Raw genomic sequence first — 20552 nt, forward strand, 5'->3', positions numbered from 1 at the left:
CAGTGAAGTGTAAAGTAAATGTCAATTAGGTCAGGTTGGTTGATAGTCTTGTAAGTGTTCTATGTATCCTTACTGATTTTCTCTCTACTTGTTCTATTCATTATTAAGAGCAGCACATGGAAATCTACAACTATAACTGTGGATTTATCCTTGCAGTTCTATTGGATTTTGCTGCATGCATTCTGAAGTTCTGTTATTAGGTGTATAAACATTTAGAATTGTTATATCCTCCTGATAAACTGACCCCTTTGCCATTCCCCAGCAATATTCTCTAAAAATTACTTTGACATTAATATAGACCCAGCCTTTTCTTTTCTTTTTGTGGCAGAGAAAACATAGGATTCATCCTCCCAACAATTTACAAGTGTAGAGTACAATACTGTCAATCACTTGCACAATCACCTACAGTACAGTATTGTCAATCACTTGGGCTTCGATTGTTTTCAGCTTGAAACAATTACATCCAGATATTTTGGGGTGCAAATAACTATAGTTAACAGACTACAACAGACTACAATACTGTCAATCACTTGCACAATCTGGGACATCACCAGATTCTACCCACTTGCCATCCAACTCAGTCCTGCATGACTGAAACGCTACACTCATCACACCACGAACTCTGACTTCATCCTCCCTCCAGCCCCTGGAAACCACTATTCTTCTATTTGTCTGCGTTTGACCACTTTAGATTCCTCATAAGTGGAGTCATGCAGTATACATCTTTTTGTGACTGGCTGATTTCCCTTAGCATAACGTTCTCAAGATTAATCTATCGCTTCATGTGACAGAATTCCTCTTTTTTAAAAAGGTAAACAATATTCTGTTGTATATATATATACACCACGTTTTCTTAATCCATTCATCCATTGGTGGACACTTACATCACTTCCACCTCTTGGCTAGAGTGAATAATGCTGCTATCAACACTGCTGTACACATCTCTTTGAGATTCTGCTTTCGATTCTTTTGGATGTATACCCAGGAGTAGTACTGATGATCATATGGAACTTCTGTTTTATTTTCCATAGTGGCTATACCATTTTACATTCTTAACAGTATTCTAGTTTCTCCACATCCTTACCAACACTTAAAAAAAACAAACAGTAGCCATCTTAATGGGTGTGAGGTGGTATCTCATTGTGGTTTTAATTTGTATTCCCCTGCTTAATGATATTGAACATCTTTTCATATGCTTATGTGACATTTTATCTTCTTTGGAGAAGTGTTTATCCAAGTCCTTTGGTTGTTTCAAATTCAGGTTACTTGTTTACTTGTTTGTTGTTACTGAGTCACAGGAGTTCTTTATATAATCTGGATAGTAGCCAGATTATATAAATTTAAAATTTGATATAATCCCATGTTGTCTTTTGCTTTTGTTATCTGTGGTTTTGGTGTCATACCCATAAAAATCATTGTCAAAACTAGTATCATAAAGTTTCTCCCTATGTTTTCTTCTAAAAGGTATATAGTTTGAGGTTTTATGTTTAGGTCTTTAATCCATTTTAATTTTTGTACATGCTATGAGATGTGGTCTAACTTCTTTCCTTTGCATATGAATATTCAGTTTTCCTGACACCATTTGTTGGAGATTATCTTTTCCTCACTGTTACTCTTGGCAACACTGAAGATCATTTGACCATATAAGCAAGAATTTGATTTCTGGGTTCTCTATTCTGTTCCATTGGTCTACATGTCTGTATTTATACCAGTACCATCCTGTTTTGACTTCTGTGTCTTTGTAATATGTTTTGAAGTCATAAAGTGTGAGACTTCAGCTTTATTCTCCTTTTACAGGATTGTTTTGGCTATTCCAAGTCCTTCGAACTTCCATATGAATTTTAGAACTGTTTTTTCCACTTCTGTAAAAATACCACTGGTATTTTAAAACAACTTTATTGAGGAATAATTGATATACAAAAACTGTACATATGTACAATTATCTGAGTCTGGATAAATGCACATACCTTAGGAAACCACTGCTGCCATCAAGGTAACAGATATATCCATCATCTCCAGCACTTTCCTTGTGCTTCTCCTTTTTTTGTTTGTTTTTTGATAATACTTAACATGAAATCTACCGTCTAACAAAAATTCAAGGGCACAACACAGTATTGTTAATGACAGGAGGCACTATGTTGTACAACGGATCTCTAGAACGTACTTGTCTTGCATAACTGAGACTTTATACTCACTGAGCAACATCTCCATGATTCCGCTTATATAGGGTATCTAAAATAGTCAAACTCATAGAAGCAGAGAACAGAAATGGTACCTGCCAGGGAACAGCAGAATGGAACTGCTGGGATTTTGATAGAGGTTACATTGATCTATAGATTGCTCTGGACAGTACGGGCATTTAGAAACAGTAAGTCTTTCAATCCATGAGCATAGAAAGCCTCCCATTTATTTATAAGAGTTTTCTTTTAACAGGCAAAAAATTCAACAGAAGTTTAATAATGTGTACACATGGGAGAGACCCAGGAAAACTGAGTAAGTAGGCAAAATGGCCAAAGCTCTTACTTTAAATGCCATCTTCAGCTAGAGACACTAGTGGATGTTGGAGGTGGTGGTTTGGGACTTCAAAGGGGAGGAAAGCACTTCACGTGAAGATGGAAAAGCAATGTTTGATAAACAAAGGTTTGCTGGGCAAACAACAGGACAGGAGGACACAGAGTGGACTGTGATCTCTAGGCCCTGCTCAGTTTCACTCACCATACTTTGTGCATATTCTTTGCAGAGATTTCTGCTGATTGCTCTGATCACTCTGTTCCAGGAAGAGGTCCTCTATCTAAATTTTTTTAGGCAGCTAGGAAGATGGTCAAGGTTTTTTCTGAGTTTTTTGGGCTTCGATTGTTTTCAGCTTGAAATAATTACATCTAGATATTTTGGGAGGCAAATTTTGCTCCCTTACATGGACTTCAGTGAAGAAGTCAAAATATGAATGGGTTACCTTGCAAAAATAATTCCCAGACTTTGGAGGTGGGTGTCAAGGCACATGAACTCTGGGGGCCTGCAGGAAAGCTGAGGGGTACTGCAGTGAGAGAATTCCTGGGGACCTCATCCTTACCCCCCAGCAGATAAAGCCTGGGACATTTGGCTATTAACAATGTAAGAAATTAATATCTTGATGAAACTTGCTTTGGGGTTCTCTCTGGCCCCTGTCTTCATAGCCCTTTTGACTGAGTTCAGAGCCCTTGAAGTGCCTTCAAAATCCTCCACTCCCTGCCCACTGGGAAATCTCTACTGGGGTCTGCTTTCTTCTTGCAGATCCATGAGGAGACAGGTCTGGGTATATAGGTGAGATCCTCCAAACAGTGTGTGCATGGAAAAGAGGTGTCGGAGGGGTCAGCCCTGGGAGTTCCAACATTCAGAAATCAGAAGAATGTGGAGGGATTTTTCTGCTTTTGCCAAATTATTTCTTTCTTGAGTTCTTAGCCATAACACTTCTGGCTAAAGGGTGGGAACAATATGGCTGTAAATGAATGTATGAGTCAATTTCTGGGCAACTTCACCATCATTGGATATTAACATTCAACTTTTTGGCGGGTCCTTTTAGAATGTGTAAATTGTTATCTTCAGACTACTTCCATTTACATTTCTTTGATTTCTAGTGAGAATTAACGTTTTCCTGTTTGGGGCTTCCCTAGTGGCTAGTGGTAAAGAATCCGCCTGCAATACAGGAGACAACTACAATGTAGGAGACACAAGTTCAAGCCCTGGGTCAGGAGGATCCCCTGGAGAAGGAAATGGCAACCCACTCCATCATTTTTGCCTGGGAAATCCCATCGACAGAGGAGCCTGGCAGGCTACAGATCATGGGGTTGCAAAAGAGTCAGATAAGACTAAGCAACTAAACAACAACTATAATGGTCCTGTCTTTTATCTCTTTATCTTTTAGAATATAGACATTTATTTTACAAATTTGTATCAGCTATTTTTTTCATTTAATTTTTTGTTGAAGTATAGTTGATCTACAGTGTTATGTTAGTTTCAGAATTTTTGCAGATTATATTCCATTATAGATTATTACCAGAAAATGGCCATCATTCCCTGTGCTTTACAGTATATCCTTGTTACTTATTTTATATATATTATATAATATATCCTTTTTCAGATTCTTTTGCATTGTAGGTTATTACAAGATACAGAATACAGTTCTCTGTGCCATATGGTAGGTCCTTGTTGTGTATCTACTTTATATATAGTATGTGTATCTATTAATCCAAAGCTCCTAATTTATCCCCCCCTCTGCCTTGGTTCCCCTTCAACCATAAATTTGTTTTCTATGTCTGTGAGTCTGTTTCTAAATAAGTTCATTTGTATCATTTTTTAAGATTCTACATACAAGTGACAGCATATGATATCCATCTTTATCTGACTTACTTCATGAGTATGATGATCTCTAGGCCCATCTATATCAATGCAAATGACATTACTTCACTCCATTATATATATCTTCTTTATCCATTCCTCTGCCAATGGACATTTAGGTTGCTTCCATGTATTGGCTACTGTAAACAGTCCTGCTTTGAACACTGGGGTGCATGTATCTTTTCAAGTTAAGAGTTTTTGTCTTCCAAATATGTGCCCAACAGTGGATTGCTGGCAGCTCTACTTTTAGTTTTCTGAGTAACCTTTGTACTGCATTCCACACTAGCTGTACCAATCTACATTCCCACCACAGTGGAGGAGGGTTTCCTTTTCTCCACACCTTCTCCAGCATTTGTTATCTGTAGACTTTTTAATAGCCATTCTGACTGGTGTGAGGTTATACCTCATTATAGTTTTGATTTGCATTTCTTCAAGAGCCTTCTTTTGATTAGTGTTAGTATGATATATATATTTTCCTCCCCTTTCACTTTTAAACCTGTTTATGTCTTTATGTTTCTTTCAGGGTCTTGGTTTTTTGTCTAATCTTTGGGTCTTGGTTTTTTTTGTCTAATACTATTTTAGGTCTTGGTATTTTTGTCTAACATTTGCCTTTGAGGGATATGCACGCCACTTATAGGTGACTATTGATATGGTTAGGTTTAAACCTCTTATCCCATCCAGCCTTTGTTCCTTTTGCCCTTCCATTTCTGCCTCCATTTGGGGTAACTGAGTGTGCTTTATAATTCTTTTATTTCCTTTTTTGGCTTATTAGCTATAACTATAGCTATAGCTCTTGTTATTTCAGAGGTACATCAGAGGTTACAACATACATCTTTAACTTAGTATAATCTACTTGCAAGAAATGTTAAACAACTTCATGGATTATATGTGAACCATAACAATATACTTCTATTTCTCTTCTCCTAATCTTTATGCTATTGTTGTTAAACTGTACTTAAACATATGTTAGAAATAACATAATGCAGTGTTGATAGCTTCATTTAAAGAGTTAATTTTCTTCTAAAGAGATGTGAATAATAAGAAATCACATGTATGTAGTTACTACTTCTGGAGCTCATTCCTTTGTGTAGACTTGTATTTCCATCTGGTATTATATTCCTCCTTGCATAAACAACTTTTTTAAAAAACAAACAAATGAAACACATCTCTTGTAATGCATTTCTGCTGGTGATGAATTCTTTGAGTTTTTTATGTCCAAAAATAAAAATCTTTAGTCTACCTTCATTTTTGAAGGATATTTTCATTGGGTATAGTATTCAAGGTTGACTGTTCTTTTCTTTCAGCACTTTAGAGATGTTTCTCCTCTGTCTTCTGGCTTGGATTTTTCCAACACGAAATCCACTGTCATCTTATCTTTGTTCCACTCTATGAAATGTGACTATTTTCTCTGGCTACTTTTCAAACTTTCTATTATTGATTTTGAGCTACTTTATTGTGATGTGCCATAGCTCAGTTGGTAAAGAATCCTCCTGTGATGCAGGAGATCCCAGTTCAATTCCTGGGTCAGGAAGATCTGCTAGAGAACGTATAGGTTACCCACTCCAGTATTCCTGGGCTTCCCTTGTGGCTCAGGTGGTAAAGAATCTCCTGCAATGGTGGGAGGCCTGGGTTTGATCCTTGGGTTGGGAAGATCCCCTGGAGAAGGGAAAGGCTACCCACTCTAGTATTCTGGCCTGGAGAATTCCATGGACCACGGTCCATGGGGTAGCAAAGAGTTGGACACGACTGAGTGACTTTTACTTTCACTGGTATAATTTTGTGTTTCTTGAGCTTTGCGCTTATCAAAATCTTAGGTTTGTGGGTTTATAGTTTTTATCAAGTACAGAAAATTCTGGGCCATTATCTCTTCAAATAATTTTTGGTCCCCGTGCAATGTAATTTCAGCACTAACCATCCAGAGTTAGTGCAGATTTCAGAGGTTAACGACACAGTTCTAAACAAGACTCGTCTTACTTCAGACACCAGCCATAACTCTGGGGTTCCCAGGCTACCCACACTTCTGACTAACTGGTTATAAATTTGGGGGTTTCCATTATCCTCTGAGGTTCAACAACTTTCTCAAATGACAGAACTGGGCAAACACTATACACAGAACCGAGGAAAGTACTATATTATGATTTCTACTCTATTATAAAGAATACAAATCAGGACAAGCCAAGTAAGAGATGCACAGGGCAAGGTCTGAAACGTGGAGCTTCTGTGTCCCCAAGACAAGTTACACTTTCAGCACATCACTGTGTATCATTAACCAGGGGAGCTCAATTGTGCTTCAGTGTCCAGTTTTTAACTGGGCATTATATAGACATGATTAACTGAATCATTGGCCATATGATTGGATTCATTATATAGACATGATTAACTGAATCATTGGCCATATGATTGGATTCAATCTCCATGCTTCCTCCCTTTTTTGGAGATCAGGCTGATAATCTGATCTCAGGTTATCACCTGGCTGAAAGCCTCAACCTTTATTCATGTGGTTGCCCTTCCAGCATGGCAGGCTCTCATCCTAGAACTACATTGGGGCTCATGATGAGTCACCTCATTAGTATAAATGTAGGCGTGATCCCAGGAGCCCACCATGAAGAACACAGACACTTATAATTCAGGAAATTCCAAGGCTTTAGAAGCTCTGTCCTTGGGCTAAGACCCGACAAATTACAGCATCCTCTCTTCCATTTATGTTAAGTTGCTTGAAGCCAGGTTCCACAGCTCACTGATGCTCTTTGCATTTTCCTTTAATTCTTTTTATATGTCTCTGTGTCTCATTTTGGGTAGTTTCTATTCTATTTCTTCAAGTTCACTATCCATTTCATTTGCAATGTTTAATCTGTTGTCAATCCAATCTGGTATATCTTTCACTCCAGACACCTTAGTTTTCATCTCTATAAGTTCAATTTGGGTCTTTAAAAAAGTGTTCAGTTTTGATATTTAATATACTTATCTGCTAATTTTAAAATCTATGTCAGTTCCAAGTCAGTTTCAATTGATTGGTTTTTCTCCTAATTATCAATTGTATTCTTCTGTTTCCTGGCATGCCTGATGACGCCAGTCATTTTGAATTTTGTCTTTTTGAGGGTTGGATATTTTTGTATTCTTATTCTAAACTTCTGAATAGAATACATATTTTCTGTTCTGGGATGCTATTAAGTCACTTTGAAAAACCTTTCATCCTTCTAGATTGTGCTTTCCTGATCTGTTAGACAGGACCCAGCACTGTCTATTCTGGGGCTAATTATTCTCCCCCACTACTCAGGCAGGTGGCTCAGGCGTCTGCCCACAATGTAGGAGACCTGGGTTCGATCCCTGAGTCAGGAAGATCCCCTGGAGAAGGAAATGCAACCCACTCTGGTACTCTTGTCTGGAAAATTCCATGGACAGAGAAACCTGGTAGGCTACGGTCCATGTGGTTGTAAAGAGCTGGACAGGACTGGGCGAGTTCATTTTCACTTTCACTACTGAGGCAAGAGGGATTCCCTGGTGACTCAGGGGTAAAGAATCCATCTGGCAATACAGGAAACACAGGTACCATCCCTGGGTTGGGAAGATATCCTGGAGAAGGAAATGGCAACCCACTCTAGTATTCTTGCCTGGGAAGCCCCATGAACAGAGGAACCTAGTGGGCTACAGTCCATGGGGTTGCAAAATAGTCAGACTCAACTTAGTGACTAAATAACAACTGAGGCAAGACTCCTACGACTACTCAGTGCTACGTCTTATGAAGTTTTCCAGTCTGGGTGGTAGGGTCAGATACTATTCTTGGCTGTGTGTGACCCACAGGTATGGTCCCAATTTTGGTTGCAAAGAGTCAGACATGACTGAGCAACGTTCACTTCACTTCTTCACCTTTGGCGACTATCCTCAGATATATCTGCTGGATTCTCATGGAGGACTTCTGAAGATCTCTGGAGTTTTCTCTCTGTGTACTTCTTTCCTCTTTGGTGCTCTGCCTTGAGAATTCTAGCTACTTTTTCTTCCAGATTCTCAACTCTCCTAAACTCAGGAGTTCGCTGAACCCCGCTTAGGGTCCCCAGCAGTACACTGTGGCTTGGAAACTCTCTCAAGGAAATTATAAGGCTAACCTTGTTTGTTTTCTGCTTCTCAGAAATCACTCTTTTGTTGCCAGATGTCTGCCATCTTGAAAACCACTGTTTTGTATTTCTTGCCTGATGTTTTTTGTTGTTTCAAATGGCAAGGCAAATCCAGTCCCAGTTACTCCATTTTGGTAATAAACAGAAGATCTGTTGATTTTGTATGTTAATTTTATTTCCTACTATTTTACTGAATTCTTTTATTGTTTGAGTTCTATCACTGATTCTCTTGAATTTCCAGGTTTACTGTCATGCCATTTATGAATACATACTTCTTCAACCATTCTTTTTTTTAAAAAACTTTTAATTTTGTATTGAAGTAGGGCTTCAGCTCAGTTGGTAAAGAATCCGCCTGCAATGAAGGAGACCTGGGACTGATCCCTGGGTTGGGAAGATCCCCTGGAGAAGGGAAAGGCTACCCACTCCAGTCGGATACAACTGAGCAACTTTCACTTACTATAGCCAATTAACAATGTCTCCAACCATTCTTATGCCTCTAGTTGTTTTCTCTTGTATAATTACTCTAGTACAATGTTGAACAGTACTGGGACAGTGGCATCCTTGCCCTGTTTCTGATCTTAATAGAAAGGCCTTTAATATTTCCTTATTAAATAACACACTGGCTTTAGCATTAGGTATATACATTGTAACAATGTTAAGAAAGTATCTCAAATACTTACTTTCTTGAGCAGGTTTTTTTTGGCTGTGCCATATGGCATGTCAGATCTTATTAACAGTTCCCTAACCAGGTATTGAACCTGTTGTGACCTCTGCAGTGGAAGCATAGAGCCTTAACTATTGGACTGCCAGGAAGTCCCTTGAGCGTTTTTATCAGATCAGATCAGATCAGATCAGATCAGTTGCTCAGTCGTGTCCGACTTTTTGTGACCCCATGAATCACAGCACGCCAGGCCTCCCTGGCCATCACCAACTCCCAGAGTTCACTCAGACTCACGTCCATCGAGTCAGTGATGCCATCCAGCCATCTCATCCTCTGTTGTCCCCTTCTCCTCCTGCCCCCAATCCCTCCCAGCATCAGAGTCTTTTCCAATGAGTCAACTCTTCGCATGAGGTGGCCAAAGTACTGGAGTTTCAGCTTTAGCATCATCCCTTCCAAAAGAAATCCCAGGGCTGATCTCCTTCAGAATGGACTGGTTGGATCTCCTTGCAGTCCAAGGGATTCTCAAGAGTCTTCTCCAACACCACAGTTCAAAAGCATCAATTCTTTGGTGCTCAGCCTTCTTCACAGTCCAACTCTCACATCCATACATGACCACAGGAAAAACCATAGCCTTGACTAGACGAACCTTTGTTGGCAAAGTAATGTCTCTGCTTTTGAATATGCTATCTAGGTTGGTCATAACTTTCCTTCCAAGGAGTAAGCGTCTTTTAATTTCATGGCTGCAGTCACCATCTGCAGTGATTTTGGAGCCCAGAAAAATAAAGTCTGACACTGTTTCCACTGTTTCCCCATCTACTTCCCATGAAGTGGTGGGACCGGATGCCATGATCTTAGTTTTCTGAATGTTGAGCTTTAAGCCAACTTTTTCACTCTCCACTTTCACTTTCATTAAGAGGCTTTTGAGTTCCTCTTCACTTTCTGCCATAAGGGTGGTGTCATCTGCATATCTGAGGTTATTGATATTTCTTCTGGCAATCTTGATTCCAGCTTGTGTTTCTTCCAGTCCAGCGTTTCTCATGATGTACTCTGCATATAAGTTAAATAAACAGGGTGACAATATACAGCCTTGACAAACTCCTTTTCCTATTTGGAACCAGTCGTTGTTCCATGTCGAGTTCTAACTGTTGCTTCCTGACCTGCATACAAATTTCTCAAGAGGCAGATCAGGTGGTCTGGTATTCCCATCTCTTGAAGAATTTTCCACAGTTTATTTTGATCCACACAGAGCGTTTTTATGAATGGTTGTTAAAATTTTGTCCAAAGTTATTTCAGCATCTTTTGAGACAATCATGATTTTTCTTTTAGATACAATATGTGATATTAATAAAGATCTTAATTTTGAACCAATTTTGACTTCCTGGAATAAATCCCACCAGGTTATGTGCATCTGCTTGGTAATATTTTGTTACTTCTTATCATTAATCATGAATTAGGTTCATTTGCAGTTTTCTTTTTTGTACTGTCTTTACTTGGTTTACATATCAGTTTAATAGTTATTTCATTGAAAGAGCTATGGAGTTTTCCTTCCTTTCTAATTCTCTGGAATAATTTACTGAGCATTAGGACTCTCTGATCTTTGAGGGTTTTATAGAATTCCCCTGAAACTACCTGGGCCTGTTGCTTTTTGTGGGGTAGTTTCTTAATAAAGATCTCTATTTCTTCCAAGGAAATTACTCTATTAATCTTTCTAAATAAAATGGGATGAATTTTGGTCAGATATAGTTTCCTAGGACGGAGAAGGCAATGGCACCCCACTCCAGTACTCTTGCCTAGAAAATCCCATGGATGAAGGAGCCTGGTGGGCTGCAGTCCATGGGGTTGCTACGAGTCGGATGCGACCGAGTGACTTCACTTTCACTGTCATGCATTGGAGAAGGAAATGGCAACCCACTCCAGTGTTCTTGCCTGGAGAATCCCAGGGACGGGGGAGCCTGGTGGGCTGCCATCTATGGGGTCCCACAGAGTCCGACACGACTGAAGAGACTTAGCGGCAGCAGCTGCAGCAGTTTCCTAGGAAATTATCCATTCCAGCTAGGTTTTCAATTTTATTTCCGAATAAATATGAGATCTGCAAAAATAGTCTTTTATGATTTTTAAAAAATTTATTCTGTTGCTCCTTGTCATTTCTTATTTTGTGTATTAGTGCTCTCTCTTTTTTCTTGATGAAATTAGCTAATTGTTGGTCTATTTTGTTAATGTTTTCCCCATAGCAAGATTTTAATTTACTAAAAATGCTACTGTTTTTTAAATTCTCTGTCTCTTTAGGTTTTGATCATTACTGGAGGTCAGTCTAGTCAAGGCTATGGTTTTTCCAGTGGTCATGTATGGATGTGAGAGTTGGACTATAAAGAAAGCTGAGCGCCAAAGAATTGATGCTTTTGAACTGTGGTGTTGGAGAAGACTCTTGAGAGTCTCTTGGACTGCAAGGAGATCCAACCAGTCCATTCTAAAGGAGATCAGTCCTGGGTGTTCTTTGGAAGGAACGATGCTAAAGCTGAAACTCCAGTACTTTGGCTACCTCATGCAAAGAGCTGACTCATTGGAAAAGACTCTGATGCTGGGAGGGATTGGGGGCAGGAGGAGAAGGGGAATGACAGAGGATGAGATGGCTGGATGGCATCACTGACTCGATGGACATGAGTTTGAGTGAACTCTGGGAGTTGGTGATGGACAGGGAGGCCTGGCGTGCTGCAATTCATGGGGTCGCAAAGAATCGGACACGACTGAGCAACTGAACTGAACAGAACTGAGCTGGAGGTGAGTGGTGGGTATATGGAGGTTCATAGAGCATTCTGCATTTGTAGATGCTCAAAATTCTCCATAATAAAAATTAAAAAATTATATATACATATGGTATAAAATCAAGCAGTATATAAAAACTTATGATGGAAAGAACCATTCTACCAACCTACCCTGTCCATGGACCTTTAGCCCTACTTCTGTTGAATCACTTATGTTTTTATTTCTTTTGCTGTTTACCTCTATAATTAAACATAAATTTAAGATAAACATAAATTATTTAAGTATAATGAAATACTATGTTACAATTACTTTTCTTTATAGCTTTATCAACTTTAGACAATGTTTATGATTCTCTGCTAGGGAAGGTGAGGATTTAGCTAATTTATACTGGCCCACTTTACTCCCCTTTACCCAGTGGTTATGATCGTGGTTATGATTTTTAGTTTTTGTATTGGTTATCTCTGTAAATGAGAAATAATCAATTTATACATTTAATTTTCACCCCATTTCATCTTAGTGCCTTAAGTTCTATTTATAGGATGATGACAATACCACTTCTACCTTTATTTTCTCTTTTTCTCCTTCACATTTTGGCAATATTTTGACTTCTACATTGTTCAGGTTGCTTAAATACTGTTCTGCAACCATAATAAAATTTTCTTCAGTTTATTCATAGGATGACTTATAGGTGTTATACATTAAAATATTTTACAACATTTTGACTCTAAATACTGTTGAATGCCAGTTAAGCAGCATACTAGGAATGCATATCATTTCTTACTGGTCCAACATCATGTCCCTTGGGCATTCAAAGGAGAATATTCTGGGCACTGAAGTTAAATGAACTTCCTTTTTTTCTTTTTTTAAGGTGAGGCATCCTAAAGGAAATCAGTCCTGAATATTCACTGAAGGACCGATGCTGAAGCTGAAACTCCAATACTTTGGACACATCATGCGAAGAACTGACTCACTGGAAAAGACCCTGATGCTGGGAAAGATTGAAGGTGGGAGGAGAAGGGGACAAAAGAGAATGAGATGGTTGGTTGGCATCACCGACTCAATGGATATGAGTTTGAATAAACTCTGGGAGTTGGTGATGGACAGGGAGGCTTGGCATGCTGTAGTCCATGGAGTCGCAAAGAGTCAGACACAACTAAGCGACTGAACTGAAGATGAGGCTTTATTGGGGTCCTTTGAACTTCCTTTTCTTACTTTCCACCAGTTGTTTATAATCCTGTCATATTTTAGTTTGCATCATGTTTATATATGACTTCAGAGTTTTTTTTATTTTTCTTAGAGTTTCTAATTGCCTTTCTTCAGCTTAGAGTTTCTAACTGCCTTTCTTCAGCATTATGACACATAATGCTGCATATTCATTATATTCTTCAGTTCCCCTGTTCTTAAATATAAAAACTATTGCATGGACTCACTCCTCCCCTCCTAGCTCCTTCCCAGAGAAATCCCGTCTTCTCTATTCTGCAGTGGCTGCTCTTCAGTTGCCAACCTGGGACTTTATTTCACTTATTCTCTTAAGTGAATCCATTGTTTCCTGGATCTCATGCATTTCTTCTTGGTTTGTTTAATTTGCTATAGTATATATTCAAGTAACTCTCCAAGAAAACAGGAGATAAACTTTCTGAGTTTTTAAATGTCTTTATTCTAAACTCATATCTGATCTACAGCTTGGCAGGATATAGAAATCTGAGTTCAAACCCATTTCTCCAGGGTTGCCAATGAGAATGTAATACCACCCCAATTCTTATTCCTATTAGGGTGACCTGGTTTTTCTCTCTGGAGGATTTCAGTGGCTTTCTAAAATTTCAAGAGGACTTATGTGTGTCTTTTTAAAATTGTGTTTGCCACTCAGAGGCTCCTTTCAACCAAAAGACTTATATTCTGAATATTCTGGTTCTGTGGGCAGTGACTGGAGGGAACGTGAGAGCTGGGTTGGAGGGCCATATTCTGTTTTTGATCACATGATGGCCACACAGGCACGATGTGCTTCCCCAAGAAAGTAAACAGGAATCTGAAGGAGTCCCACTGGGTTTCTGCTCTTTGGACCCATCCTATCACTCCTGTGTTTCTAATTCTCTCCATCTTGTATTATTTATTTGATGATTCTGTATTACTTCTTTGATGATTTCCTTCTTTCCATTTCCCCCCTTCTTTCTCCCCTAGATTCCAGTTAGTGAGATGCTGAAATTCTTGCATCCAGTATCGTGCATCGAACCTGGACTGGCGACTTGTTTCATATATGATATTATACATATTTCAATGCCATTCTCCCAAATCATCCCACCCTCTCCCTCTCCCACAGAGTCCAAAAGACTGTTCTATACATCAGTGTCTCTTTTGCTGTCCCGTATACAGGGTTATTGTTACCATCTTTCTAAATTCCATATATATGCATTAGTATACTGTATTGGTGTTTTTCTTTCTGGCTTACTTCACTCTGTATAATAGCTGAATGGGTCCTTTATGTCGTCACTTCTGTCTGTCTGTCTCTCTCTCTCTAACATGTGTGCATTTGCGTGCCCCAGAGACATCCTTAACTTTAGTTGCCAGGCCAAGAAATGTGCACAGCTCTTTCTTGTGTCAGCATCTAGTCTTGTCTTATATAATTTCTCTGAATATAGTAATTATTTTTTTAAAATGACTTTTTAAGAACAGTTTTAGCCTTACAGAAAAGTTGAGAAGATAGTGTCAAGTTCCCATATATCTGCACCCAGGTCTCTAATTATTAACATCTTACATTAGCATTTGTTATAACTAATAACCCAATATTGATACATTATTATTACTATTATTCAAGGCTATACTTAATTCACATTTCCTTAGTTGCTGCTGCTGCTGCTAAGTCGCTTCAGTCGTGTCTGACTCTGTGCGACCCCATAGACGGCAGCCCACCAGGCTCCCCCATCCCTGGGATTCTCCAGGCAAGAACACTGGAGTGGGTTGCCATTTCCTTCTCCAATGCATGAAAGTGAAAAGTGAATGTCTTTTCTTCTATTCTAGCATCTCATATTACATTTAGTTGTTGTGCCTCCTTAGGCTCCTTTTGGCTTAGACAGTTTTTCAGACTTTCCTTGTTTCTGACGACCTTGATAGTTTTGACAAGTACTGGCCAGATACTATCTAGGATGTTCCTCTACTGAAATTTGTCTTAACATGCTCCAAGTGCAGTCCGGCTGCACTTTATATTTGGGAACCAGGTAAGCAGTCAAATGGTCAACTGCTCTGTACCCCAGCCTTCAGTGATTCCCCATTCCTAGTACTTCACATCAACTCTGCCAACTCTGAGTTCATAGCCTCCCTGGGCGATCCTAATGAGCAGAGTGGAACAGAGTAGCTCACTTCTCCACTGCAGCTCACTTCTCCCAGAGCCCCTTGCTCTGGGCTGTGGTCTCCTTTGCTTGCTTCCACTTTCTATCTTCAAGAAATACTAGATCTCCTGTACACTGATTTTTTTCCTCCTCTGTTCCTCTCTGACATTCCACTCACTTTCATTGGTTTATTCCTTTTAACATATCAATATTTATCTTTAGAGGAGTCTGGAAAAGAATGAGAGGGGTAGCAGTCTGTCCTCTTTTATGAGCAGATGCCACATATCCAATTTTTATATAAAAATAAAACTTCTTATCTTTAAGGGAAGGAAGTAAAAATGTCCACTAATTTTGTTGTTTGTTCATAATTCTCTTGGCATAGCTTAGTTTATATTCCTGTCAAAGCTTTTATTAAAGTTTCTGATAAAACTCAGTCAGGGTAGTCCCCACAGGAAAAAGAATTCTCCCATATGAATCTTTCATGAAGCACCTAAATGAAGAGTTGTGGGTAAGGGAACAAACAAGGGAATGGGAGGTACCAGGGATGAGCAACAGAAAGATACTGTTACAATCCTTAGGGCCAAGGGACCAGGGAGGAACAGACCAACAGGAGCCCAGTAAGCACCACAACTGTGGAGAAGGGGCCTTGCCCCGTTAGCTGAATTATAGAGAAACATACAATTAGTATGCTGAAGCAAACAGTTGGGAAGACACGCTAACTTCTTTCTTCTCTGCCCTCCCACCTCCTGGCAGTGAGATCCACTGGCCAGACCAACCTGAAGCTAGTCAGCAAACGGAGTGAAAAAGATGCAGTTTATAGGAGACAGAGTAGGGCCGGGAATGGATGAGTGGGTGAGGGTGAGGGGTGGCTGAAGAATTTACAGAAAACATAAATAGGAACACATAACATTGGGTTTTATACATGACGGTCTTGATTAAATGTGAAAAACTTAACAATCTTCATTCCCATGAATACTTTTTAAAGGGGAACAAAAACATATCGCAGAAGAGTTTAAGAATAATCAAAGCTATCATGCAGATTAAAATAAGCTCAAAACCCTGCACATAAAATAAATTACATCCAAACTTCATTTTCTGAACATGTATAACTGTTCCAACAATTAGAATCTGTCATACAGCGCTAGAAGTTAGGGTAGTGGTTCCCCTACAGTGGCAGGGACTGGCAGGGAGCAGGAAGTGTTTGGGGGTGCTGGTAGCGTTTGGTTTCTTCATCTGCGTGCTAGTTACACAGAAGTGCTCACATTGTGAAAATTAATTGCTGCATCATGATTAGTGTGTTTTTACGTGTGTATATGTTGCAATTCAAAAATCTAAAAGAAAAAATAATATGGTAGCCACAAATACAACTTAAAAAAAAACTAAAGTATGTCCATGTATCTTTCTGCCCTTTTTCAGGCATCCTTACTAACAGTCAACAAGGATTTACTAGAACAACTCAAAAAATGATGTGCATTCAACAGAAATGAAAGGCAGGCTTCAGCTTCAAGGAATTTGTGAACTACTTAGGAAAATGTAATATTTAGATATGGAATACATTAACAAGCAATGTATCAAGCTATGAAGAATGCTGTAATAAAAACAGATTCAATATTGGCATGCAACTGATTCTCATCAGAAGGCCTGGATATAAATATTCCCCCACTGGGCTCTTTCTGTTGGAGATCTCTTTCTCTTTAACCTTAATGAAGGTCAGCTTGATTAGCTAGGCCAAATGCCTGATTTCAGGAGGTGCTTCTGTGATTGCTGTGGGTGGGCACAGGGGGAGCCTAAGTAAGGCCTCTCTCTTCTGCTTCAGTGGGAGTAGCCCTGTTTCATCTGGGCTATAATATATATACTATTATCTGTTTTATACTATCTATTTATACTATTATCTGTATCAATTTTTACTTAACAAAAGAATTTTGCTGCTAAAATAAGCTTGGAAACCACTCGTCTAGAAATCTAATCTCTAAATTAGTATATCTCAATTGACATATCTTACAGTTGAAAAAATTTTAAAAGCTTCTGAAACTCTAAAAATAAAACCCATTTTAAAAGGAAATGAAAATTACCTGAAGTAAAGGAATAAAATCATCCTGTTCTAGAGAGCTGCAGCTGGGCTTTGCAAGAAGACAGATAAACTTAGAGGCATCATCATGATGGTTACTCAGCAACCTAGAAAAGAAATGACTGCTTAGGAAGATTGGTTACTGTGAACAGTGACCACAACATCAATAGTTGGGAATTTCAGTCTGGTCTGAAGGCCATTTAGGTCAAGAATCAAGTGCTTTCTTTTCAATGATTAAAAAAAAGGAAAAAATTCCATGCTGCTGATTTTGTACAAGGGCCTTCTTAATTAAAGCTCAACAACAAGATGGTATATTATTTTTGTAGAATGCTTCTGAGACACCAAGTCAACTGAACTAATGCAGGTAAAAATACACGTGAAGAATGTCCATTCAGGTTAGCTCAGGGTATCTGGAACCAGAACTCCAGAGCTGCCCACAAGGAGGGAACACATCTGACGGACCACCATGTACCGCGTAAGGCATGAACTTCTGTTTGTCCAGGTTTGCAGACATTCAGGACCAACCTGAGGGGGCTTTTGAAATGAGACTTTGAAGGACCAGGCTTAAGAAAAAATGAAGGCACTATTAAATCTTAAAGCTCTAAGAATTCCTCATATCCCGCTAATTGCTGGACGTTTCAATTTGGATGCTATACTCACATAGCAAAGTCAAAATAGTGAAAACCAAATTTAGAATCTTCTTCTCAAAGTCAGTTCTTTTCATGGATGTCTATTTTTGTCAATTGTGGTACCACTCCAAGTTATTTGGGCTTCAAAATTTGAAGTCATTTCAAACTTATTTCTCTTCCTTATTCTCCACATCCAGTTAGTCTCCAAACTTTCTTGCTTTTCTTCTTTAATCATTTATTGAATGCTAACTGTGTGCCAGATACTGTGTCTGGCCTTGTGTGTATTTGGAATACAAAGAAAATAAGACATGGTGTTGTGCCCTGTAAGGAGCTTACAGTCCAGTGAGAGAGATACACCAATAAGATCATACTCCTGGATAATCTTATTAGAGAAATAATAAATTCAGGGTGTCATGGAAGGACACAGGATAGCCAGTGAGATTCCCTGAAGAGTTGTGAAGTGGAAAAGGGGCTGCTGTGGGTCAAGAGAGCTGTTATACAGAGTGAAGTAAGCCAGAAAGAAAAACACCAATACGGTATAATAACGCATGTATATGGAATTTAGAAAGATGGTAACAATAACCCTGTATACGAGACAGCAAAAGAGACACTGATGTATAGAACAGTCTTTTGGACTCTGTGGGAGAGGGAGAGGGTGGGATGATTTGGGAGAATGGCATTGAAATATGCATAATATCATATATGAAACGAGTCGCCAGTCCAGGTTCGGTGCACAATACTGGATGCTTGGGGCTGGTACACTGGGACGACCCAGAGGGATGGTATGGGGAGGGAGGAGGGAGGAGGGTTCAGGATGGGGAACACATGTATACCTGTGGCGGATTCATTTTGATATATGGCAAAACCAATACAATATTGTAAAGTTAAAGGATAAAATTAAAAAAAGAAGAGGGCTGCATGTACAAATGCCTGGTATGAGACTGCACAAATTATTTGGGCAACTGCAAGCACTGGAGGTGGGAAGGGAAGGGGACATGAGCATTAGGATCAGATCCTGGAGGCCCTTTCACATTCAGGTCCAGGTCAAGTCCAGGTCAAGAAGCCTGGACTTCCGCCTATTCACAGAAAAATTTTAACTTGGACAGGGAACATGATCAGATGTGTTTTTCATAAATACCAGGCAGAAGTTTGTCTAAGGGCTTGAGCAATAATACTGGCAGTGTGAGACGAAGAGAAAGGGGCAAATACAGCTGAAAATGAAAGGACATGATAGTTGAGTGGTGTGGAGGGGTACAAGTGGGGAAAGTCCATGATGACGTCCAGGTTTCTAGCCTGGACCACTAGTGCTTGGAATATAGCATGGGAACACATTTTAAACAACCATTTCTTCCCTCCTGTTTCCAGTTTACCATGAAGTCCAGGGTCTTCTTATTTCATGCTGAGACTTTCAGAAGGGAAGAAGGTCAAAACAGGCTTCAGTGTCCATCCAACCTCACATCACAGATAATTCATCATTCTAAAACATTCTTTGATTATATAATTCCCTTTTCCAAAAATGTTCAACAGTTTTTTACCACTTATGTGAGGAAATCTAGATATCTAAGTTTGGCATTTAAGGCCCTCTTCAATTAGGCTAGAGCCAGTATGCCTATCTCACCACTTTGCTAAACTGAAACGTCCACTCTGGGCAGCCGGCCTGACCCACTCTGCTCTGAGTGTGCCGTGTGCGTTCTTGCCTTAGTGCCATTTCTCATGCTGTTTATCTCTCCTGGAAAACCACCTCTCCCAACTTTGCTATCTGAATACAGGTTATTCTTTAAGGTCCAGCTAATAACTCACCTCTTTCAAAAAGCCTTCTCTGATAGCTAAGTCCCTTACTGACCTTTGTACTATATTTAGTTTATGTGTATTACATATGCCATTGTACCATGGATTTCCTTCTATTTCTCTGGCACCTAAAGGGCAGGCAAAGTTATAGCTCTTTTTTTTTTTTTCCTTTAGCACTAGAAACAGTGACTTTCATACTGAAGATTCTTAAAAAATGTTTGTGATCTGACCAACAGATATCCACTTAACTGATTCCATTTGTGATTATTGAAGCCACAGAACACTCTTTAAAGTTATTTTCCTTATCATTCTTCAGCATGCTTAAGGCTCCCAAAGTTAAATAAATACACGTTTCAGAAAGAGATCAGTGAAACAGGTGCTGATGGGAACCATCTCTTATGATTTGAACATGAGTGGGATGTTCAAAAAGCAGGGAGGTCTTTGGAAAATAGTGTTTTCATGAAGAAAGGATAGCAGCACTATGTACAAACTGCACAGATATACCAGATGAGAGATTCTGAGAGGGTGAAGTTAAGTCAGGTATGGCCTTTTGGTATTAGAAGCATGCAACAGAAAGAAAAGATGAATTATGATGTTCAGCCAGTGCTAGAGGCTGGTGAACTTCATTCGCCAGGAGAAAAAGACATAATAAAAGTCACGAAAACTGGAGAAAGAAGGTAAACATAGCTATTCTAAACTATCTTCCAGAGCTCTTAAGATGAAATGTTGTTTTGTTAATGAACAAATGACACTTTGACATGAAAAGGTAAGAAGTAAAGCATATAAAAGTTGGAGCAATATTACCGATTCTGAGAGGAGTTCTGTCACAAAGTT

At 39.2% G+C, this 20552-nt stretch overlaps 1 protein-coding gene across 3 annotated transcripts in view; it reads right to left on the reverse strand.

The window, feature by feature from the left end:
* Window positions 1–20552, reverse strand: part of PPP2R3A (protein phosphatase 2 regulatory subunit B''alpha) — a 234044-nt gene that overhangs the window by 109549 nt on the left and 103943 nt on the right. For all 3 annotated transcript variants that reach the window (XM_027545443.1, XM_027545444.1, XM_027545445.1), the window contains one exon: window positions 17306–17408. In XM_027545443.1, the coding sequence (XP_027401244.1) occupies window positions 17306–17408 (103 nt within the window). The remainder of the gene's footprint in view (window positions 1–17305; window positions 17409–20552) is intronic.

This window comes from Bos indicus x Bos taurus, chromosome 1 (assembly GCF_003369695.1).
Source record: "Bos indicus x Bos taurus breed Angus x Brahman F1 hybrid chromosome 1, Bos_hybrid_MaternalHap_v2.0, whole genome shotgun sequence".
Taxonomy (NCBI): domain Eukaryota; kingdom Metazoa; phylum Chordata; class Mammalia; order Artiodactyla; family Bovidae; genus Bos; species Bos indicus x Bos taurus.